At 44.9% G+C, this 25,149-nt stretch overlaps 1 protein-coding gene across 1 annotated transcript; it reads left to right on the top strand.

Moving 5' to 3' along the window:
- Positions 1 to 1,289: 1,289 nt before the first annotated feature.
- On the top strand, positions 1,290 to 25,029 carry Hexb (hexosaminidase subunit beta). The gene is made up of 14 exons (XM_059276264.1): positions 1,290 to 1,611; positions 4,977 to 5,122; positions 9,118 to 9,183; positions 10,207 to 10,253; positions 10,635 to 10,745; positions 14,864 to 14,965; positions 16,844 to 16,973; positions 18,656 to 18,836; positions 19,544 to 19,630; positions 21,222 to 21,294; positions 22,852 to 23,026; positions 24,195 to 24,285; positions 24,444 to 24,548; positions 24,852 to 25,029. Exons 1-14 carry the CDS (start codon positions 1,382 to 1,384, stop codon positions 24,916 to 24,918), a joined length of 1,611 nt encoding a protein of 536 aa, XP_059132247.1. The 5' UTR covers positions 1,290 to 1,381; the 3' UTR covers positions 24,919 to 25,029.
- Positions 25,030 to 25,149: the final 120 nt, after the last annotated feature.

The raw sequence follows: 25,149 nt of genomic DNA on the forward strand, positions 1-25,149 counted from the left end.
TTTTCGGACTACTTGCTGTGGATACATGTGGCTTTGGTTTGCCTGGCACTTGATTCTCCTTGCATTCACAAAACGCCTGTTCATATCTCCATCCATGCTGCTGATGGGGGGGGGGGGGAATCCACTAGCTTTCTCCCACAGGTTATGAAATCAAGCTTGTTGACTGGGAATGTGGTTTTATCAGGAGAGACGTGAACGAGGTTGGACATGTGTTTTCTTGTGAGGAGTTGGCCCTGACCCCTGGTAGCTGCCAGGATGACGTCATGTGGAGAAAACCTGCCTGAAAATGAAGCTAAGGGAGGAAACTTGGAGGTAAGATGATGGGGAGGAGACACAGGGTCTGGTAACATTGCTTATATCTAGATGTGTTTATGTCCAAATATTACATACAGAGAGGCCTGGCACAAATTAATATGTAAGTTGCTCTGAGGAATTTATTATAAGTGGATTATTCCCTCTTTTGTTTTTCATAACTAGGGATGCGGGGTACTGGGACACAACCCAATTTTGAACCCCTTAGCCATCTTCCTTTTAAGAACATTTAGAAATGTCTTGTTTATCCTATGTGTATGAGTGTTTTGTCTGTATGTACGTATATGCACCACGTGCAGACCTTGGTGCCGTCGGAGGCCAGAAGAGGGGTGTTGATTCCCGGGGACTGGAGTGACTGGCAGTTGCGAGCCACCAAGTGGGTGCTGGAAATCGATTCTCTGGAAGAGCCCCCCAGAGTCTTTCACTGAGTAATCTTCTAACATCTGTTTTTCAAGTTCTCTTCCCATCCGTCGTACTGTGATTAGACCTATTATGATCTTTGATGCATTTTCGCTCTGTCTAATCTTTTTAAACGTCGACATTAATCTCCTTGTATCACTTTACTATTAACATGGTCCATCATGTCGTCTTCTGAAGTTTTAAATGCTCAAAAAAAAAAAAATGTCCGTTTTTTATTTTCATGAATAAATTGTAACCTACCATCCGTTCCAAAGTCACTTCTAGGGAATTCTGACTAGGAGGTTTTATCAATCAGAGCGCACCAACCATCTAGACTCGGTGGCAAAGGCACCATTGGGGGTGGGGTGGGGGGCGTAGAGGAAGAAACAGGTGATGCCTGAGCGCCTGTTTTTCGGTCTAGCAGAGGCTGGGGTTCTCCAGGCACGACGGGCGCTCGCTCGTGGGACACCGCGTGTCGCGGCTGGATGCGCAGCCGCCTCGGTACCCAGCCCGGCCCAATTTCCGGGCGGCTCCCGGCTCAGAGGCGGAGCCCGGACGGGGAGGAAGTTTGGTCATCTGACTCGGTGACCCGGGCCACGGACGCTTCTTTCCCTGCAGCCGGGGCAAGAAGTCAGGTCCGAAGACTGCCGGGACAGACCTCGGAGCAGCCATGCGACAGTGCCCGCACCTCTTCCCCGGGCTGCTGCTGGTACTGGCGGCGCTGGCGGCGCAGGCGGCGCAGGGCCGGGCCCAGGAGGGACCAGCGCTGTGGCCGTACCCGCGCTCCGTGCAGCTGTCCCCGCAACTGCTGAACATCGCCCCGGACAAGTTCGTCTTCGTCCACGGCCCCAATTCCACCGCGGACCCCTTCTGCTCGCTGCTGCAGGAGGCGTTCCGGAGGTAAGCAGCCTCACCCAGCCGGGAGGGGACCTGGGGCAGAGAGACGGACCACCAGGCAACCTGCTCTCACAGGTTTGCAAGACAGCAGGGCAGGTCTAACCTATGCAGACTGAAGCCCGAGGCTTGACCTGCCCATGCTGCTTCCTGCGCACCCTGGGTGCTCAGGGTCCCTGATCTGGGTGCAGGATAACAGTGGGACGTGCAGCTTTCATCAGTCCGTTTGTTGTTTGTTGGCCTCGGAAGGGCAGTTGAGATGGCTCCGGAGATAGGGAGGGGAAGGTGGCTCCTATCCGCTCCTGTGAGCCGCCAATGAGAGCATCGTCAGGGCTTAGGTAAGGACCTTTTGAGGGCCCGAGGTATTCTCCAGGGTTGACTGTTGCTTTCAGTTCCATCCTCCCCATAGGTGGCAACAATTCAGATGTCTTTCATCTCTTCTATTTTTTCTTTAAGTGTAGCCGAGCCTCCGTGAATTTGTGTACCACGAGGTGTAGAGGTAACCGCAGACACTTGAGGACATGGAATATTGGTGTGAGCCCCCAGTGCGTGTACTGGAACCGAACCCAGGTCCTCTGTGAGACCAGTAAGGGCTCTAAACCTCTGAGCTATCTTCTCCAGCTCTGAAAAAAGGCCTTAACGCTGGAGCGTTGTGGGGAAACCCCTCCCTTCCAAACTGTGTTCCATACCTAATGTTAGGTGTTCAAATCTGAGTGCTTTCAAATGGCCCTTAGATAAATACCCGCGTTTCTTCTTGTTCCTCACCACCCTGGCTTCTTCCCCTCGACCAGGTTCCCTAAAACCCTTTGCCTTATTTAGCGCCTCATCTTTTACAGCCCTCTCAAGCTCTGCCGAAGAGGGCGCAGAGGGCCGCCCCCAGGCAGGCACCCCAACCGTATTGAGTGCAGGCTAGGTTGCATTTGGAGCGATGCCTGAATGTGGCACCTTCTGCCCCCCTCAGTGCAAGACCTGTGTGGGCGGGACTGCTCCAGGGAACTGTAATTTGGGGCCAGTTGTGCAGCTAGCTTTCGCTCTCAGATCTTGTCTGCTTGGTGAACTCAACTATTACTTAATTTTGTCCGGAGGAAATGCAACACCAAGTTAAGGATGGGTGCCTAAGCTTCTCCTGAAGAGGCCCTGCGTTGCTGGCAGAAACAGCAGTGCCTTCTGCCACAGAAAGGCTACTATTTTGCTTACCATTTGTGGAACTGGGAGGGCATTATCACCTTATTTTGGAAGCCTGCTCTAATGAGCTTCTGGGGTTGAATTGCTAACAGGTTAGAATGCTTATGGTCCAGGTGGCATGAAAACGTTAAACCAAAGTGGCTGGTGGTATTGAGATGTTTAGGATGGTGACTCAGTCGCTAGAGTGGACAGCTTTTAAAAAGAGCTTGCTTGCTTGCTTGCTTGCTTGCTTGCTAGCTTGCTTGCTTGAGGGCTGACTGTAAAGCTGGAGTTTCCTTCCCCCTAGATATGACCTTGAGCAGGCGTTAAGTTACTTGTTAATGGATACAACAGTTACAAGGGCTTGAATCAGCTGTGAGGTGGTTTGAAAACAGGCTTGGCATCTCGAAACAAGTGCAGGTAATTAATACCTGAAGGATTTGCCCAACTAATTTGTGGCTTGTATGAGAAGCAGCTAGTAATTGCACCGGGCATTGTTTGGAAGTTGGCTGTAAAACATGGCTAACCTTGAAAGCATGCGGCTGTGGCCTAGTAACTCCGGCCAGCATGGTAGGGTTGGAAGTCTCTGGAGATGCAGGGTTATTCCGGGAACTCTGGGTAGTGTACATTCATACAAACTGTGCCTTCTATCATTAAGAGCCCAAGCCCCATCACAAACAATGCTGGTCGGTGAGGTTGCTTCTTCAGCCCCCCAAAAACTACTAAACAGAAGGCACTATTTTGTGTTTTGGTTTTGTTTGAGAGACGGTCTCACTGTGTAGCCCTGGCTGGCCTCAGGTAGACCAGGATGACCTCAAACTCACAACAGCTTCCGTCTCCTTAATGGTGAGATTAAAGGTGCGGACTACCACGTCTGGCCTGGAACACCTATTTTAAAAGAACAGCTTCAATCCTTTTCTTAAGTGGAAGGCTAGCTAGCACCTAACTCAGACCTCAGCTCTTAAAGCTGGTTAGCGGTTCCTCCCTCATCTAACCCTACCCCAGCCCTCCCTACCCTACCCTACCCTACCCTACCCCAAACTGGGAGGGCCTTGCACATACTAGACAAAGCTGTACCACTGAGCTACACTGCTAGCTCCTTTTTATTTTTTTTCTTTCTTTATTTATTTATTTTTTTTTTGGTTTTTCGAGACAGGGTTTCTCTGTGTAGCTTTGCGCCTTTCCTGGAACTCACTTGGTAGTCCAGGCTGGCCTCGAACTCACAGAGATCCACCTGGCTCTGCCTCCCGAGTGCTGGGATTAAAGGTGTGCGCCACCACCGCCCGGCTCCTTTTCATTTTTTAATTTAAAAAAGGTATTCCTTTATAGCCAGGTGGTGGTGGTGGTACTACACGCCTTTAATCCCAGCACTCAGAAGGCAGAGTCAGGCAGATCTCTGAGTTCAAGGCCAGCCTCGTCTCCAGAGTGAGTTCTAGGACAGCCAGGGCTATACAGAGAAACCCTGTCTTGAAAAACAAACAACGAAAAATTATTTTATGTGTATGGGCATTTCGATTGCAAGATGTCTGTGCACCACGTGTGTACAGTACCTGTGAAGGCCAGTTATAAATGGTCATGAGCCACCAGGTGGGTGCTGGGAATTGAACCCAGGTTCTCTAGAGGAGCAGCCAGTGAGTACTCTTAACTGCTGAGCCATCTCTTCAGCCCTAAGTTTTTAATTATGGTAAAATACATACAAAATTTTTCCATGGTAACTTTACAAAGTATGCATTCGTTTCTCTGTGTATGATGTTTTGCCTGCATGTGTTTCTGTGCACCGTGTGTACAGTACCTGTGGAGTGTGAAAGAGCTTTCTAAATTTCCTCCTATGAATCTCATCTCAGAAAGTTTGATCTGAAGCTCTGGACCTGAGGATTTCCAGAAAGGTCCTCTAACGCAGGGTTCTCAACGGTTCTCAACCCGTGGGTTCAAAACCATCAGAAAACATATCTAGCCAAAGGTCTTAGGAACCCCTAACCATACATCTATTTTTGTTGCTACTTCACAACTGTGATTTTTGCTAGTGAGCAGTATTTCAGTTCCTAAGACCGTCGGAAATGTTTTCTGATGGTTGCGACCCACAGGTTGAGAACCGCTGCCCTAACAGTTCTGAAAACCCCCGGAGAGAATTGAGAGCTGACTTCTGTGTCCACTAGCAAGCGCAAACATACCATTTGGTTCATCACTTAAACGGATTTCTCCCACAGATACTACAACTACATTTTTGGTTCCTACAAGTGGCATCATAGCCCTGCTATCTCTGGAGATGAACCACAGTTACAGCGACTTCAGGTCACAATTACCCTTGAGTCACAGTGTGATTCCTTCCCTAATATATCTTCAGATGAGTCCTGTAAGTACCTATTATAAAATGTAGTCATTGTGGAAAACTTGTAAGTTCAGGAGGAGGTATGGAAGGAAGAAGAGCTCGCCTGTCCATCATCCCAGCCCACTGCCATTTCAGGTGTCCAATATGTATGTTTGCAAGCACATTTTTTTTTTTATGAATACAAACATTAATATGAAAATGGGAATAAGCCGAGCATGGCACTTGGGAGGCTGAGGCAGGAGGACTGCAATGAATTGAAGCTAGCTTGGGCTAGGGTAAGACCTTATCTTAAAAAAAGAAAAAGGACAAAGAAAATGGGAGTCTCTGTACGTGTGGATTTTGACTTATATTTTTACATAACTATTAAGTATTCTTTTGTGACATAATTTCTAATACCTCAGTATTCCACTATTGTATGATAGAATTAGACTAATCTTCATTTTTGAGGCTAGGCTATTTCTTTTGTCTTTTTGAAAGATTGTGTGTGTGTGTGTGTGTGTGTGTGTGTGTGTGTGTGTGTGTGTATGTATGTATGTATATATATGTGTGTGTACATGCACACACGTGCCTGCAGGAACTCACAGAGGGCATAAGAGCCCTTGACGTGGAGTTACAGGTGGTTGTGAGCCACCAACCCTGAGTGCTAGGATCTGAGCTGCAGTCCTCTGAAGGGCAGCGAGTACTTTTAAGTGGTGAGCCGTCTCTCCGGCCCGGCAAATTAGAGCATCTTACAGACCAGACAAGGCTGCCCACGGGACTGTATCCACATCCTGGGGCATACCTTCTCTGCAGGGTGTGCTGGCTGGCAGTGGTGTGGAATGCCACCGAGGAGTCAGAGCCACAATGTGAAGAGATGGAGCAAGAGTGACCCCTGTACCCTTGGACTGCTCCTTTACAGGTGGCCAAGCACCCATGTCTCCCCTCCAACACAGAGAAGCTTTCTTTCTTTTTTTAAAATTATGTTGTTTATTAGCATTCTGTTTATTCATTTATTTACCTTTGTTTTTGAGTCAGAATCTTTTTTTAAATTTATTTTTATTGTATGATCATTGGTATTTTGCCTGCATGTGTGTCTGTGTGAGGGGGTCAGAAGCCCTGGAACTGGAGTTACAGATGGGTGTGAGCTGCCATGTGGGTGCTGGGTATTGAACCCAGGTCCTCTGGGAGAGCAGCTAGTGCTCTTAACCACTGAGCCATCTCTCCAGCCCCCAGATGAGCTTTCTTAATACATCCCTCTTAGTGTTGTTGGATGTTTCCTGAATTTTTGTCTCTTTGGGGGCCCACCACACAGCTCCCCAAAAAATCACACATGGAGGCTTATTCTTAATTATGAATGTCTGGCCTTAGCTTGGCTTGTTTCTTGCCAGCTTTTCTTTACTTTAAATTAACCCATTTGTCTTTTGCCTCTGTCTGGGCTTTTCCCGTTCTCTAGTCCTGTATACCTTTCTTACTCCATTGCTGGTTGTGTAGCTGGGTGACCGGCCCCTGGTGTCCTCCTCCTTCTCTCGCTCCTAGATCTCTCCTCTCCCAGATTTCTCCCTCTATATAGTCTCTCTGCCTGCCAGCCCCACCAATTCTTTCTCCTGCCTTGCTATTGACCATTCAGCTCTTTATTAGACCATCAGGTGTTTTAGACAGGCACAGTAACACAGCTTCACAGAGTTAAACAAATGTAACATAAACAAAAGTAACACCTTAAAATAATATTCCCCAACACCTTAGGGAAATAGTTTCATTTCTTTTCAATTCTCTAGCTGTCCTTGGGAGAGGAGTAAGTAATTTACCAACGCTAGCCATGTGATTTTAGTGGATAATGGGCACGTAGATGCTATAGGAAGTAAGTTTTGCAGTCTGAATTGAGCTAGAAATGGCCACCGCACTGCCAAGGACACTTTGCTGTCCATTACCATCAGCAATATAGACGACCCATGGTAGATTCTAGAAAACAGGGTGCACTGAAACTGAAGAGTGAGCTTTTATTTAAGTCAGCTCTGTGAACAATATTCTCAAAAGGAAGCTTCTTATGGTAAGTGTTTAGGAGATTCGCCAGCATCACAGACGCAAAATCCCAACCCCCTCTATTAAAAATAAAGACAGGCATACCCTGAGAACTAGAAATGAAACAATTTCTCCTGTAGAGAGGTAGCCACATACACCAAAGATATTTACTTATAACGAAGAGTTATAAACAAAATGAGCTCACTGTCAGCTGGTAGAGGACTGGCTGAACAGATAGATGTTAATCCACAGACAGGCAGACAGACAGACAGACAGACTTGCAGAACTTACCAAAACAAACTGCTGAGTTGGACAAAGGAAATTGTACAGCATGGAGGGGAATATACCATTTATACAGCAACACACAGGAACTTGCAGATAAAGAATGTTTTATTTTTTTCATTATACAATTGCCCAGGAAAAGAACTAATAGAATTTCATTTGGGGGAGGTAGAGAGAACTGGATGAGCATCTCAAGTATTTTAATTATTGATATCTGTATAGATACCCTCTAAAACAAAGGTATTCACAGTGCAAATAGGCACAGAAGGAGATAGTTGAAAAGTCAAGACATCACCTCCTACCCAACCCCCAACACACAAAGGCGAGTCCCTACCTGATCTACTGATTTGGTTTTGAAGTTAAAATTCCATAGCTCTGTCTGAATACTTAGCAGCTAAATCTAACTCCTATATATGATTTGATGAGTTGAGTCAGGATCCTTTTAACTATAAGCCCGACCTCAGCTATTTCGGGGGAAAAAGGAGGCCTCTTCAATTGCACTCACGGTAGCAAAAACAGTTCTAAGTCTGGCGTCCCGCTCACTCAGCACTGTGGACTTGTGACAAGAAAAGCTGTTCTGGTAGAACACTGTCAGCTGAGCATGTCACGTGACTGACACATCTTGTCCTTGCCTGCCCGCCCCTGTCTTCTGACAGTCAGGAGGTAGAAGGCGATGACCCAGTCCAGGTGATATGATACTAAATCGTTATGCTCCAACCGCACGTGCCTCTTCTGTGGTACAGTCTGTCCCTGAAAGGGTTCAGCTTTCACTGTCTGTACCCTCTGTGCCCACCTTGCCCCAGGCTGCATTGAGACTAAAATTACTGTTGGTCAAACTTAGGCAGAGTCTGATTCCAAAAGTTGAAGGATAAGACCCTCTTGGCCCAGCCCAGCCAACTACACAGAACTCTATACTCTTTTGGGTGTTTTTGTTTTGAGACAGGGTTCCTGTTTAGCCCAGGCTGGCTTTGAACCTATGATCCTCATGCCTTAAACCTCCTGAGCTCTGGGATTAAGGCCCTGTTCCTTCCCACCCACCATGCCTGGTTGGAGTCCCATTTTTGATGGATGTGGACTTTTTTTTTTTTTTTTTTTTTTTGGTTTTTTCGAGACAGGGTTTCTCTGTAGGCTTTGGAGCCTGTCCTGGAACTCACTCTGTAGCCCAGGCTGGCCTCGAACTCACAGAGATCCACCTGCCTCTGCCTCCCGAGTGCTGGGATTAAAGGCGCGCGCCACCACCGCCCGGCGGTTGTAGACTTCTTATTGAGTAGGATGAAACTGAATTTAGGTAAAGGGAGCTAGAAAGCAAGTCTTAAAAGGCGATTTCAGATGACATCGAGGGGCGGGGAGGTAGGACAAATGAAGGAGAAGTGGAGTGAACTCGCCTTGGGGGAAGTAGGAAGTATTAATAAGGACTGTGAGTTCTGAGGACTGTTTGCATTTCTAATCTGGCAGTTCAGACCCGAGGAGATTAGTGGTGGGTGGGATGGATGCCCAGGGGCCTGGCTTGAACCCCTCAGCTGCCTGGCCTACGCCACTGGGATTCACTGAAGTGAGTGAGACACAAGGTCTCTGGGCTGGTCAGGCTGGGACATCTTGAGTTGAAGGAATCTGAGTGGGGCATGCTGGAGGAAAGAGAAAAAAAAAAAATGGTGTGAAAATGCCCATGGTGAATGTGGAAAATCGACTGTGCATCATCACTCTGGGATTAACCAAAGTTCACCAACCCTACCCCACAGATTCTCTACTTGTGCAAGAACCAGTGGCCTTCCTCAAGGCCAACAGTGTTTGGGGAGCATTACGAGGTAAGTTCTGTGCAATTTCATTGTCTCTAGTAGAGGGATATTATCATATGTTGCTTTGTAAAATCAAGCACAGCAAAACTATGCCACCTTGGGTCCCCCTTCTTTATTTCCTGTGAAAAACTAGCCAATCACTTAGATTCCTTCAACCCGAGATGCCCCAGCTTGAACCCCAGAGACCTTGTGTCTCACTCACTTCAGTGAATCCCAGGCAGCTGAGGGGTTCAAGCCAGGCCCCTGGGCATCCTTCCTCACACCACTAATCTCCTCAGGTCTGAACCAGATCAGAAATGCAAACGGTCTTCAGTACACCGTTCTTATTTACTCAGATTTCCTACTTCCTCATTTGACCTTTTAAACATCTGGGGGGTGGGTGTTTATTCTGAGCATCGGACACTTCACTCATGTGACTCTTAACCCTCAGAGTATAAAGTGACGGGCAGTCCTTGCATGTGGTAGGCAAGGCTCACGTGGCGGAAACATGTTTTTCCATAGAGAGATACAAATAACAATAGTCAGTTATAAGGAATAATCTGAAGTAAACTCCTTCCCTATTCACTATACCTGGGAGAAGCACGAAAGCATGATCCCAGAACAGTTCTCTGAAGAAACGGAGGTCACAAGACTCTTGTCTTGCTTCCTTGGAGTGTTCTCACAAGCACTCAGAAATCTCCTCACACGACTCCGTTCATGGACCTTGTTCCGACACTGGGCTGTAATACGTGGCTCGGTGGCCCCAGGTGGTTCAGCTTTGGTTTGGGCTCACCAATGCCTTCTTGCCACCTTCGGGAACAGGTATCTGTCTTTCCCAGTTTCCTCTGCCTGTGGGTTTAGAGCCCTCAGCAGGTTTAGAGGTGTGCTGCAGACAGGTGGGAGGCGGGGGCAGAGGAGAGCACTGCATTTTAGAAAGTGTGGATGTCGTACTTGCTTTAACTCTTCACCCTGTGGTCATGAGCCTGTTTGGACGTTACTTTTCAGTTCAGTTTTTCATCTTGTAAGTAACACAATGTCTTTTGCTTCCCCCAGGTTTAGAGACATTTAGCCAGTTAGTTTACCAAGACTCTTTGGGGGCTGTAAGTATTCCCATTGTCTTACTGAACCCGGGTAGACACCACTGTTAAGATGTCGCCTGCCCAGCTGCCCCTCTGAAAGCTGCTTTTCCCAATATATTTATCTTACAAATTTCCTGCATTTTCTGTATATGTATTCTTCCTGCTTGTATGTCAGCAAGCCAGAAGAGGGCGCCAGATCTCATTACAGATGGTTGGGAGCCACCCTGTGGGTCTGGGAATTGAACTCATGACCTCTGGAAGAGCAGCCAGTGCTCTTAACCTCTGGGCCATCTCTCCAGCCCCTGGTCTTAAATTGTTATCCAGTACTTTTATATAGTTGTAGTCTTTGTTGAACTTGAGAAAAACATTCTAAAGCTCATCAAAATTTACTTCTTCTCCTAGTTCACCATCAGCAAATGCACTATTACTGATTCTCCAAGGTTTCCTCACAGAGGAATTTTAATTGATACATCCAGACACTACCTGCCCATGAAGACAATTTTAAAAACTCTGGTAGGTAATTGCTTTATTAGATCTTTGCTCTTCCAGAAGATCTGCCCCTCAGGTTCCTTTCCTCAGTTATCTCTTGCTGTCTTGTAGGCTGGAGTGGGAGGGCTTGTTTTTCTTATCAAGTCTAAGCACTGCCTGGCTCCCTCCCCGGGGAAGAATGTTTCCCCCTGTGAAATGAGTGGATCTCCTCTGTTTTCACAGACTACATGAATTTGGCCAAGACTGTTAAGAGAATTTTTTTTTTTTTAATCCAGGACCTTGGTATGTAGCCCAGGTTGCCTATTAGCTCCCAATCCTCCTGCCTCAGCCATGGGATTATCTACATTTAGTGAGAAAGGCAGTTTGATTTCTATTTGTTTGTTTTTTTGTTTTTGGTGGTTTTTCAAGACAGGGTTTCTCTGTGTAACAACAGCCTTGGCTGTCCTGGAACTCGCTTTGTAGACCAGGCTGGCCTCGAACTCACAGAGATCTACCTCCCTCTGCCTCTCAAGTGTTGGGATTAAAAGTGTGTACCACCATGTCCAGCAGAGAAAGGCATTTTTAAATACTGCCATTGGCCAAAGTACATGATTGAATTCATCAATCTGGGGTCTAGACATAACCCGGAAAAATGGCTAAATCACTCTAGCTATTGTTTTTTTTTAAGATGATGTAGAAAGGGGTCAGGCCGAGGCTTTTCCCTTTGGAAATGTTCTAAAAGAATATGGAAGCTTGGGGTAGTGAGTGGGTAGGAAGGAGGTTGATCATAATCATCTTTTCCTGGGAGATTTTCATTGCTTTGCCCCCCAACTACCACCTGCCAGCTGACTCCCTAAGCTGCTTAAACTTTTTAGAAGACTACAGAGAACTTTCATATAGTCTTTCATCGAGAATATACGAATTTAAAGCTTATGATTGAAAAAAAAAATTTTTTTTTAAACATTTATTTAGTATATATACAACGTTCTGCCTGCATGTATACCTGCAGGCCAGAAGAGGGCACCAGATCTCATTATTGATGGTTGTGAGCCACCATGTGGTTGCTGGGAATTGAACTCAGGACCTCTGGAAGAACAACCAGTGCTCTTAACCTCTGAGCCATCTCTCCAGCCCATGATTGAAAAATTTTAAATATTTGTGCAACTTCCTTAAGCTTATATTTGCCTGATTCTTCCTATTGGAATGCCTGATGGGTCCATGCAATGGGTGACTCAAAACACCTTACTATTAGTTTGTGTCTCCTATTAAAAGAAGGAACATATCTCAAAATAGTTTCAGTGCAAGTGTCAGGAGCAGGAAGCTGCTAGCATGTGCCCCCAGTCTACCTGCAGGGCAGATTCCATGGCTGGCTACGGCACAGCACCCAGCGGGATCTGTGATATCCTTGTTCCGTGTTCCAGCTCCTCAGTGGCCTTCAGTCTGGAGCTGTTCTCCTTCCTCATTTTGGAAGACTGTGATATTTTAGAAAAGTACAGGCCAGTTACTTTTAGAAGCTATCTTAGGTCATCTGTTTTACATGAGATTCAGTTCCTGGGGCAAGAATAAAGCAGGAGGGGGCCTGTGTTCCCAGAGAGTGTCGGGTGGTACGCTGTCTCACTACGGGTAATGTGGGTAATGTACACTCAAGTTGGCTGAGAGGTCATCCGCCACGCTTCTCCACTGGAAAGTTAACCTTAGGGTGTTTTGTGTTGATCAAGTGCCCTGTGGAAGAAATTGTGGGACTATGTAAAACCCCCGTATCTCCTCGGTGCTCACTTATAGCTGATCCTTGCCTAAGTTAGGAGGTTATTGCTTTGACCAGTCACTAAGTGGTGATTTCCCTAATTCCAGCATTTTTAGCATTTACTAGTGGTAAATTACCTTTTATAGTAAGGCAGAGCGTCCCTTTTCATTTGAATACTCATTATTTTGTCAGTCTGGGTTATCGTTTTGCTTCATGGGTTGTAACCCGTTAACCCCCCTGTAAAACTGTCAAACTGGCCCTTCTGTGGCCATCAGAAGCCCTTTTAGGCTGGTTTGCTTGTTCTTGTGAGATGTCCCCCTCAGTCCCTCTGTACTTCTGGCACCAGGATAGCCCAGGCTTACATAGCCTGGTCTCAGTCTAGATTCAGGCTTGCTTCCTCCCCTCCCCTAAGGAACCCTTTCAGTGGCCAGTATTTCAAAACCCAGATTTGGGCTGTAGGTGGGCATACCTCCTGACTCTCCAGACAGCTGGGAAGTGTACCTGTATGTGTTTAATATATGTATATGAACACGTGTGTACATCTTTCTCTGTGTCTCTCCGTCTCCATCAGGAGTTGGTTAAGTTGTTGCTGTGGCTCAGGAGAGATGGTAGTTAACCTTTGTAAACCACAGTTAATCTGGACGACTTCTGTGATTTGAAAAGATGTAAGGATTTTTTTTTTCAGCACCAGCAGGGTGTCCTCAACTCTAGTTCAGTCCTGATGCTGTCTACCTGGATACAGTGTCAGATCCCAGAAGCTGACGTCCTCAAGGCTACCCCGCTCCCTTCCGACTTTAGATGCCAGACACAAGCTCCAAGAGTTTTTAACCTATGCTTGTGATATTATGGGAACCCACTACAAATCAGGGTTCCCATAATTCCCCCCTCAAGTTCCAGTCATTTCCTAGAGTGTCTGTCAGAACTTAGAAACCACCTGTCACTGTATTATAAAGGACATTGCAAGGGCTGGAGGTGCTCAGGGTTGGGGTTGGGGAGCAGGGCTCCCTTGCCCTCTCTGGGCCCATTTCTCCAGGAACCTCCCTGGGTTTTGGAGATGTGGAAGCCCCTGAAACCTGTCCTTGGGGGTTATATGGAGTCTTCACTGCAAAGGCGTGGCGAAACACAAGCACCATGTGGAATGTGATTGGACAGAGAGGGACTGAGCGAAGCCCAGAAGGCGTGCAGTGTCAGCATCCTTTCTCTTCTGTGCAGAATCCCTCCCTGCAGGCCACAGGACAGGGCCCTCCGGAAGAAGGAGGGTCTTGGGACCTACTATCACGCCAGATAGGTCAGAGAATTTCGTCAAGCCCAGCTCCAAGACAGGAACTCCAGCAAAATTAGTGCCTGTGACCAGTCTTGGGGAAGAGAAGCCCTAATTTTTACAACCTGCATTGGGAGGGAGTTAGGAAGCAGGAGCCATGCAAAAACCCTGAAAACATTTATCACAACATTATGACCATCTGTTCTGGAACACACACATGCATTGTTGCATGCTGCTTTACACCTGTCAGGGTGGAGTGACTGCAACAGAAACCTGGTCTGCAAGTTGAAATATTTACTATCTGACCCTTTATGTAAAGTTTACAAACCCCCGGTCTGTATTAAAAATTAATGAGTTTATATTAGTCAATCCCAATTACTACTACTTATTTGTAACTCCCTTCTCTGGCAATAAAAACCCTGTCATCTTAAATGTCTCCCATCCGCCATCAGCCAAGTCCCTTTAGTCCCAATAGAGAGAAGGGAGGCTATACATTTGCATCATCTGGCAGCACAAATCTATCCTGTATTTTTTTTTTATTCTTTTTAGAATCAGTTTTAAGGAATAAACTGTAGTTTTATCCCTTAAACTACAGTTTAAAGTACAGTGTATTCCTTCATGGTATACATTACATTCAATATACCAAGGTGCCCAGAATTTCTCTAGGCATTGGCTTGGCATTATATTGAGTCTAGAATGAATTTCATTTGCCAAGGTTATCATATATGTTTCATATATGATAGGCCACATATGCCTATATATATTCATATAAGCCAGCTTACACTTTCATATATGTGGAAAGTGTAAGCTTTGATAATCACATAATAAATGCTTTGTTTCTTCTGTACTCAACTCCCTAAGAGGTCTCAGCCTCTTCATCCCCTATTCCTGGCAGACCCTGAAATAATGATAAATTCATAAGCTTGCTCTCCTATGCAGCAATATCACAACTTCCTATATACAATGTGTATGCTCTGTGTGGGGCTTTAATAGAGGTGTGCTGACTGGACCACATATGAGTTCATACGCTCCTCATTCTTTCTTTGCAAAAAATGAACTATAAAAAGAAGCATGAATCGGAAGCAATCCCAGTGTAGGCAGCTACAATCCGGACTGTCTTCTCCTGTGGTACCTAATTCTTCCCGTGTTTGCTTTCAGGATGCCATGGCTTTTAACAAGTTTAATGTTCTTCACTGGCACATAGTGGACGACCAGTCTTTCCCTTACCAGAGTACCACTTTTCCTGAGCTAAGCAATAAGGTGAGTCATTCACGCCATCTGTGTACAAAAATCCTTGGCATAGCTTCATTGGAGGATCGTAGCTTCAATGGTTTTCTTATAAATGGAACCAGTATGTAATTAGCATTTTGTTTCCATAAATCTTTTTGTACTTGTTACAAGTAATAATAAGACCATTACTGTGAGTGTTATTATAAATATAAACAGTCTCTGGGAGCAGCATGCATATTTTAAAAGCTTAATGTAGAAGACCTGAGCAATTCATGAACAACATAGTTAAGATATTCACTTGCCTACCGGTATATTTGTTTTAAATAGGTTTGGAAACATGTAAATGACCTACTTTTCTTCCCCTCTGAAACATAGAAAGTAGGACATTTTAGAGATGAGCTTTTTTTTTTTTTTTTTTTTTTTTTATGTTGTAAGGGGAGGAGGGGGTCTCAGGCCCGGTGTGGTGGTGCACGCCTTTAGGGAGGTGAGGCAGGAGGACCTCAGTAAGCTGGAGGGAGGCCTGGTCTACATAGTGAGTTCCAGAACAGCCAAGACTACAAAGAGACTGCTCAATAAACAAAACAAAAGCCAGGGTCTTCACTATCTCAAGGATGCCTTGAACTTGCCTAGTAGCTAAGGATGACCTTGAAAGTGGACCTCTTGCTTCCTCCCAAGTACTAGGATCACAGGCCTGTGCTACCCCATTAGTGGTATCTGTTGAGTGTTCAAATGGACTACTCTAGAGGTGGGGAGGTCGTCCTTGGGTCTCATCACTTAATCTCCCTATAGTAGAGAATGTCATCGGACATCCAGAGAAGCTGCGTGCCCTGTCAGGACTCCTGTCTTCTGGCCACAGTTCTAACTCTAATATGTATTTGGGCTGAAGGTTGTGGCAGTGAGTCGCTGATGTGGTGGCTGCTTCTGCTCTACTTTTATATGCAATTTCCAACGCACAGAGGGACAGAATAGTTCATGCAGTACTCGGCTCCACCAATCAGTGTGTGGGGTAGAATTGTCTGGGCTTGAATTCTGCTGTCACCTGCAGACACTACTCTTCCCCCGACCCGCTATTTTAAACCAAACTCCAGACTTACCTCACTTGTGGAAAGAGTTGGTTTTATCTAGTCAGCCGTCAATGCTCATATTTACCGATGTGTCTGTTCCTCTTCTGGTCCATGCATTATGGATGTTAATGTGCCTGCTAATTCCCTTCTTTTCTTCTTGTAAATTGTTGTTATTGAAGAAACCAATAGAATCTGCTGTCTTGGTTTTGTTGGTTACATTCCACAGTATCAATTCACATGTCCCCTATATTTTGATTTGGGGTTCAGAGATCAAGATGATTTCTACAAGCTGAGCATGTGTAGCCTATATTTTGAGACAGGTGCCAAACCTTATCTTCCACTGGTCCTTCATCATTACTTACAACCAGTGCTAACTCTTCAAGCGACACAGAGACTGAGTTAATATTTAAACACAATTGAGTTACTTATTATCTGGGGTTGAATTTTTAGGTGATATTAAAGAGACTGAAAGACAGAAGCCTGTGTTTGTAATAACGGGTGAGTCTGGATTCTGAACTTGACGTGGGCAGTGTTTACCAGAGTTTCACTCTGGAGGCAGACATTTTGCTTGTTGTGATGTCAGTTTCCACGAAGTTGAAGTAACTGTGGACATTCTTGAAGCAGAAGGCACTGACAGTCCCACCAGTGAATCTTGAATTCAATGGGCAGAAATTCACCGTTTTTTATAGATTCCTACTCGGAAACCAGAAATCATCCAGTGTTAGGCGGGACCGTTTACCACCCTGTGAGAATAGAAAAACTGGCCGGTGGCGGCGTGCAAAGGGAATTGTTTATGGTTTCCAGGACCAAACCCATCTCGCACACCTTAACTTGAATATTACAGGGGAGCTACTCTTTGTCTCATGTGTACACACCCAACGATGTCCATACGGTGCTTGAATATGCCCGCTTCCGAGGGATTCGAGTAATACCAGAATTTGATACCCCTGGACATACACAGTCTTGGGGAAAAGGTAAGGAGTTTGCTTTACAGGTTGAAAAGGGGGCATCTGAGATCCTTTGTCTCCTAATAGTTTGGTAGTTTTGTTCTTAACTGTGGTTTGTGCAATGGTAGCAGGAATGGTACAGATTTTTGTGTCCCTTCTAAGTCACTGTCTGGATACTACCTCATGTGTCAAATTTGGGGAAGCAGAAAACTCGATTATAAGTAGACCATGATAACTTAGTTCCGGTTTATTGATTGGCATGTTTTTGGGAGAGCACAGAAAGGGAATGGCATGAGGAAAGGCATTCAAAGAGAGTGTGTGGTGGGAACAGAGTGGAAACCTTGTAGGAAATGCTACAGGTGGTGATAAAGAGTGGGTTCTGGTGCCAGCCTGGCTGCATTCGGACCCTGCTTTTGTGACTTGGAGAGTAAACCTTGGGCTGGTTAACACTTCACCTCCAGTTTCTGAGCATCAGATAAACAAGAGAAAGCACCCAGCCCGGGACCTAGCATTTAGTTCAGTCCTTCGTGATATCAGGGTAGACACGGAAAACAAGGGGAACTGAGTCTGGGAAGGGCTTCATCGAGGGAGGAGGCCCTTGACAGTGGGGGGCTTCATCAGCTTGCCCTGGAAACCAGTGCAAATTTCTGAGTAGAGAAGTATCATGAGGGGTCACGAGTGGGGATGACCTTTGTGAAAGGAACAGACTGTAAAGAGAAAGACCCTGGAGGTCTCCCACTGGGAGGGTCAACACGGGCTTGAAAAGTAATGAGCAGACCCAGAAACATTCTGGAAACACATTCACGGAACTCGGTAACTGACTCCAGGAAGAGGAACCACAGAGCTTGGTGAGGCCCACAAGCAGACCTGTCAGAAGCCAGAGAAGAACTGGGTTTTTGTTAGGGCATACTGAAAGGCAGCAGGGTCTCTCTTTGTACTGAGCAGGGAAACTGAACTATGTATTGAAGCACAAAGAAAAAGTTTGAGAGTCACTGCTATTTGAAGTGGGTAAGACCTCAAAGGCTGCGTAAACACAGCAAAGGGGAATGAATGGAGGAAGCAGCTCTTGTCTCCCTGGGGAGAAACTGCTAAATGAATCTTGGTAAATGTGGTTGTCTTTTCTATATAAAATTTCTATAGCTTCAACAACATCAAGTCCAGATGATCAGGTTTACAGTGGTTTGTTATGATGGTATCAGGGTGTCTCATACTCAGTAGAAACAGGCTTTGAATCTTATCTTTTCCCAGGCTAGGGCTATGATTGAGTAGACACAGTCCTGAAGACTCCAGGCCCCAGCAGACACACAAATGCAGATGCTAGTGTGTTGTGTGCTGAGCGGCACTTGCTGGGTTAGTGTGTCAGATGCATTTTGATTATTGATATTTTCTTTTTTTTTTTTTTTTTTTTTTTTTTTTTTTTTTTTTTTGGTTTTTCGAGACAGGGTTTCTCTGTGTAGCTTTGCGCCTCTCCTGGAACTCACTTGGTAGCCCAGGCTGGCCTCGAACTCACAGAGATCCGCCTGGCTCTGCCTCCCGAGTGCTGGGATTAAAGGCGTGCGCCACCACCGCCCGGCTGATTATTGATATTTTCAACTCATGGCGTTTATTGGGATCCAACACCATTGTAAGAAGAGGACCATAAAGATGTGCAAATTCAGGTCTTTGTGATTAATATCCTCATAAAAATAAATCTTTGTATTTTCTTCTAGGTCAGAAAGGCCTTCTAACTCCATGTTACAGTCAAAGAAAGCAAACAAAAAAGGTTGGACCTATAAACCCAATTCTAAATACAACTTATACATTCTTTACCCAGTTTTTCAAAGAAATCAGCAGTGTTTTTCCAGATCAGTTCATTCACTTGGGAGGAGATGAAGTGGATTTTGGGTGCTGGTATGATAACTCTACACCTTTTTATTTTTTTCCTTTTATTTATATATTTTTTTCTGTTTTTGTTCTTAAAGTGTAGATATACAGAATCCACATTGAAAAAGGGAAGGGAGGGGGTAACATCTCTCTTTGTAAGGGTTTAAACAATTCCTGAGATGGTTAGTTATTAAAGAATGTATATTTGAGAGGTCCAACAAGGTAAAAGCTTAGGAAGAAGGATCAAGGGGCAGTGGCTGGGCATGGTAGCTCATGCCTATAACCAAGGTCAAGGGCAAGCCTGGGCTACAGAGTAAGACACTGACTCGAGAAAAAAGAATACCAAAATCTATAACCAGTCTTGGTGGCACATATCTAATTCCCATAGTTAGGACAATGAATGTGGAGTACTGGGAGTTCAAGGTCAACCTGATTATAGTGAGACTGTTTCAGAAAACCTAAAGGACTAAACAGGGAAGGATGTTCAAGTCAGTCCTTAACTTTGTAAAGGGCCAGGATGGAGGGGTGGTACGGAAAGTCTTTCTAAAAATGGGAAGTCATTTCTGGAAAAACTACTTGGCATTAGAAAACTAAGGGAACCCATAATCAAGAACTTGGACTTCCTTTCAGTACTTGAAGGTCTGTCTAACTGGTGTTTTGGATACATGCTGCTTCAAGTAATAGACTGGGCACATCCAAATGTTTATAACATTTCCATCTCTCTTTTATTTAAGGGCATCGAATCCAAACATCCAAAATTTCATGCAGAAAAAAGGCTTTGATAAAGATTTTACAAGGCTGGAATCTTTTTATATGAAAAAGTAAGTCATTTGAAAGCCTATCAATGCTTTTCTATAAGTTGAAGCTATAACTTAGTTCTCTGCTTTTTCATTTTCTCGACCCCTTCCATACAAAACTGGAGCCCTGAAAACCCACTAAAGAAGGAAGTGCTGTACACTGTTTTCTTTAAAATAGCGAGCATTTCGCAATAACTACTGAAACAGAGGGAGAAGTCATGTGTCTTGAGAACTTGGCTCCATGTCCTGGCTGCCTGCACCCTCGTCACTAGCCAGGTGCTGCGACTCACTCCATTGGCCAAGTCTAGAGCGTCTCTCTTGATGCTTACACTGTGGGCACAGCGGCCAGAGATGTGCACGCCTGTGTGTTGCATTAGAATTACAGGCAGTTAAAAGTCCTCAGCTGCAACAGCTATCCCCAGCCTTTTCTAGCAAGGGGACTGGCTGCTGCTGTGACAGTCTAGACAGGACAGTTCTCAAGGTCTGACTGGACAGTGCTGCTCTGCTGGGGATCAGCACATTTTTCCCATAAAAGAAGAGAAGGCTGCAGACTGCTTCTCCAGGCTTTGCTCTGCTCTATCCATTTGGGAGACTCAGAGTTCATTCTGTTCCTTTCTATTTACATTTTGTGTGGTGTATTCTTTCTTCCAAGTGTTCGTTGTTGCCTAACTAAATATCTGTGCCAGCTAATAGTTGAATGTTATTGACGTGTCGTGACAGGCTAGGTGACAGTTTCCTTTCTTCCAACCTGTGGGTCTCGACCGCTGTAAGATCATTGAAAATATCAGATATTTACATTATGATTCATAACAGTAGCAATATTACAGTTCTGAAGTAGCAACAATAATAATTTTATGGTTGAGGGATGGTTGGGGGTCACCACAACATCAGGAACTGTATTAAAGGGCACAGCATTAGGAAGGTTGGGAACCACTGTTGTGTAAAGATGTGTCACAAGCATAGGGAACAAAGCCCAGTGTGGAAGCAGTCTACCCTGAGGCATCCCCTGAGGGATCTCCATTCATGTATGGCTGAGCTTCAGAAGTCACAGTGAAATCCTGGAGTGTAATTAGAAGGAAGGGCAGGTGCATCCCCGAGGAGTTAGCTACATCAGGGGGCAGGACCTAAGTGTTCCAGTAGAGGTCCCGGAAGTGATTGGAGGACTTCAGAATCACACTGTTTAAAGCGGTGCTCTATAAGATATAAGGGGAAGCTTCTATATGAAGAGGTCAGAAATATAGATCAATATTTAAAAATTAAGTTTTCCATATAAGAGGGAAAGACATGTTTTATCCTGAGCATGGATCACTAATCTTAATAATCTTGCCTGTGGTATTTTAAGGAAGTATACTTTCTTTGGAGGGCAGTCTTTAGTCAGCAACACGTATTTCAGGTTGTCTTGAGGCTGAAGGATTCTTTCCATTTCCCGTGTCCCTTAACCTTTTCCTATCTTTCTACCCTGCTCAACTGTGCCACTTTAGCTGGTTCTGTACAGCTATATTATATTGAGATACACAGGACTTCCAACATGGCAAGCCATTCGTGGTAGAAAACAGGCGTGTTTAAGAGTGTTAACTTTGTGAGCCTAAGTAACGGTCAATTTTTTCAATGCTAGGATTTTGGATATCATTAAATCCTTAAAGAAGAGCTCCATTGTTTGGCAAGAGGTTTTTGATGACAAAGTGGAGGTAAGAACTGAAAACTCCACTCAGGGCTGGAGTGATGGCTCAGAGGGTAAGACCGCTTGCTGTACCAGCCTGAGGACTGCTGTAAAAGTTGGATGTTCAAGTTAGGATGGATGGAGGAAGTTAGGATGGATGGAGGAAGGTGGGGGAGGGCTCCAGTCTTCACTGCTGAACTCTGCTACAGACAGATTCAAGGAGAGGAGGCATTACCTTCAGTGTGTATCTACTGGTGACCCCACCAGGTCCAACAGACAGCGCCTGTCCAGTGGTCACGCAAACCAAGTCATCAGGGGTAGGGATTGGTGGAGGTTCAAGGGAGAGACTAATCAGGATGCATTATATACATATGTGAAATTGTCCAGGACACACTTGAAAAAAGCCGGCCTGGCTAGGCGGTGGTGGTGCACACCTTGAATCCCAGCACTCGGGAGGCAGAGGCAGGCTGATCTGTGAGTTTGAGGCCAGCCTGATATACAGAGTGAGTTCCAGAACAGCCAGGGCTATGCAGAGAAACCTGTCTCAAACAACAAAGCCAAGCATGGCCTAGTGTGCACCTGTAACCCAACACTGTCAGGGCTGGGACAAGAAGGTTGCTGGGACTTGCTGGCTCCAGCATAGCTCCAGGTTCACTGAGACTTTCTCAAGGGAATACGGTGATTAGAACAGATGGCAAGCCTATCCATACACATGTGTGCATATATTACAGTATGTACGGTGATTAGAACAGATGGCAAGCCTACCCATACATGTGTGTGCATATATTACAGTATGTATAGTGATTAGAACAGGATGGCAAGCCTACCCATACACATGTGTGCATATATTACAGTATGTACGGTGATTAGGGCAGGAGGGCAACCCTACCCATACACGTGTATGCATATATTACAGTATGTACGGTGATTAGAGACAGGAGGGCAAGCCTACCCCATACACATGTGTGAATACATCACAGTATGAGGGCACAAGACTCCATTAGCAATATGGGCAACTCACTCTCTCCTTCTCATTTCTTCCCCCAACTCCTGCTGTCTCACAAGTTGAAGTATTTTTGTTTTTAGGAGCAAAACAGACAACAAATGAGCTTTTTAAAAACATAGTGTTAAAGTGGTTTTAAAACGGGTAAAATCAATATACACTTTTAAGACATCTTTTCTTCCTGACGGAATTATTATTTATTTATTTACAGTGGATCTTCCAAGCCCAGTTACCAGGGTTACCTCTCTGGGGAGCTGGTGATAGTGTCATGGTTCCAAGTTAAGTAGAGCATTAGCTAGCGTGGTGGGAATGGGATCAAGGTGCACATCTTACCCCGAGTTCCTTACGTCTCTGAGGTGTTAGACAAAAGTTAAAAGTCCAGTTTTAAGGGCTGATGAAATCTGAAGAGCTATGAACACACAGTGAGTGAACAGCACGTGGCACTGACTGTTAGGAAAAAGAACGAAGGCTGTATGATTTTTTTCTAAGATCTCAGAAAGTTAGGTTTACTACTCCCAACTCCAAGGCCTTAAAGACTGTCCTCACTAGACCTAATGCTGCGGTCGCAATCTGCACCTTTAGCTCCAGCAGGGCACGGTGGTTGAAGTGTGGAAGGGTGAAGAGTACTTGGAGAAGCTAAAAGAAGTCACATCATCCGGCTTCCGGGCGATCCTTTCTGCTCCGTGGTACCTAGACGTCATTAGCTATGGGCAAGACTGGAGAAACTACTACAAAGTGGAGCCTCTTAATTTTGGAGGTAAGCAAAACAACCATCATTACTGCTGGCTTCCTCCATAACTTCCATTCTCTCCTCCCAAATCTAACCTGGATGCCTATTATCCCTTTTATGTCTAATCTTTGATTTTATTAAAAATAAAGCTTTGGTATCATTTTAACTTCGGAAGGGACAATGTGCTAGTCTAAAAGAAATAAATATATAAGTAGCCCCCTTAGATTCTGCCTCCGTTTTCATGGAGTTGCTTTCTATATCTGGGAGATGTTTGAGTGTGTTAACTTTGTAAGACACCTAAGTGAGATTACCATTTGCTTCTGTGGATTTCAGGCTGTGTAGTCCTGGGTTTTCAGCCACTTTATTAGCAGTTCTAGTTGATACAGGTTTTTGTTTGTTTGGTTTGGTTTGGTTTGGTTTTTCGAGACAGAGTTTCTCTGTGTAGTTTTGCGCCTTTCCTGGAACTCACTCTGTAGACCAGGCTGGCCTCGAACTCACAGAGATCCTCCTGCCTCTGCCTCCCGAGTGCTGGAATTAAAGGCATGCGCCACCACTGCCCGGCCTAGTTTTTGTATATCAGTCTTTAGCTTACAAATGATGTATGATTAAAAGTCTCAAAAGTAGTAATTCACTGAAAATTATAACTTTCTCTAGAAAGCATTTTGAGGATCAAAAGTAATAATTATAAAAAATAGTTCTTATGGCCGGGCGGTGGTGGCACATACCTTTAATCTCAGCACTCGGGAGGCAGAAGCAGGCGGATCTCTGTGAGTTCGAGGCCAGCCTGGTCTCCAAAGCAGTTCCAGGAAAGGCGCAAAGCTACACAGAGAAACCCTGTCTCAAAAAAACAAAAAAAAAACAAAAAAAAAAAAAAAAAAAAGTTCTTAGATAACTCTTTTTTGTTTTGTTATTCAACACCAAGGAATATAAACCAAAGATAAGTATAGTGGTCATGGTCCATTAAAATGAAGCTAATATTCCAACTTGTGTTTCTTGGCACACCACTCAGAGGAAACAAGATTATGCAGGACCCTATGCAAAGGATCTCCTCCTGACTCAGCAGTCCTCTGAGCCTGGGTGGGAATAAAGGTTCTGCTGCTTACAGGAGGGTGTGAGCAGGTACACTGGGATGACTATGGAAAGGAAGCCAATGTTAGACAGCTTAACTTCGTTCCCTTCAACCACGCTAATGCAGGTTCTGAGTCGGAGGAAAAACTTGTCATTGGTGGAGAAGCTTGCCTATGGGGAGAATATGTGGATGGCACGAACTTTACTCCAAGATTATGGTAAGGAATTAAAGGGATGCCAACTGACTTTAAGGATGCCTGGGCTCTTATTCTCTATGTAAGTAGGAAAGCTCTGAAGAATTTCCTTAAGCAGATGACTTAAGGGAAAAAAAAAAGAAACCTAAATTGTCTTGGGAGACACATATTTTAAATTTCAGGCCTCGGGCAAGCGCTGTTGGTGAGAGACTCTGGAGTCCTAAAACCGTCACTGACCTAGGAAAGGCCTACAAGAGACTGGCGGCACACCGCTGCAGGATGGTCAGGTGAGAGGCACTCACTCAAGTCCAGCACTCAGTGTAACTAGTGTCTTCAGCTTTTTGCTTTGCGATAAATCAAACGTCACCTACAGAGTAGGAGTAGTGATTTATGTGGTAGAAGTTGTATATTCATTGTCGCAGGGGAGAAAGTAATACCTGTAAGATAGGTTTTAGCGTAACTGCCGTCTTAAGGAGTGAGTAGCTTAAATTAGAATTATAAATCATTGCAGAAGCGGGAGGATCTGCTGAAGTGAGCTAAGATGGGAGGGCCACCACTCTAATAAAACATCTCTTTTGTTATCTCAACAGCCGGGGCATAGCTGCACAACCTCTTTTTACTGGATATTGTAGCCATGAGCATAAAATGGAAAAGTGAACAGAAAAGTCGACGGCATTCTGAACTATAATCGTGTTGATTTTGAAATCATGTAAAATTAATATTTGTTAGGCGGTTCTTTTTTAATAAATCATCTTTTTATTGATTGGATCTCTACCTGTATCACTCACTGAATACTGGCATCTTTTATGTGAGCAGCTTAAAAAATAAAAGGAAAAGCTTTGTGATTCCACTCAAAATACTCCAAAGGGCTGCATGAATGCCTTCATC

The sequence above is a fragment of the Peromyscus eremicus genome, chromosome 11, assembly GCF_949786415.1.
Source record: "Peromyscus eremicus chromosome 11, PerEre_H2_v1, whole genome shotgun sequence".
NCBI lineage: Eukaryota > Metazoa > Chordata > Mammalia > Rodentia > Cricetidae > Peromyscus > Peromyscus eremicus.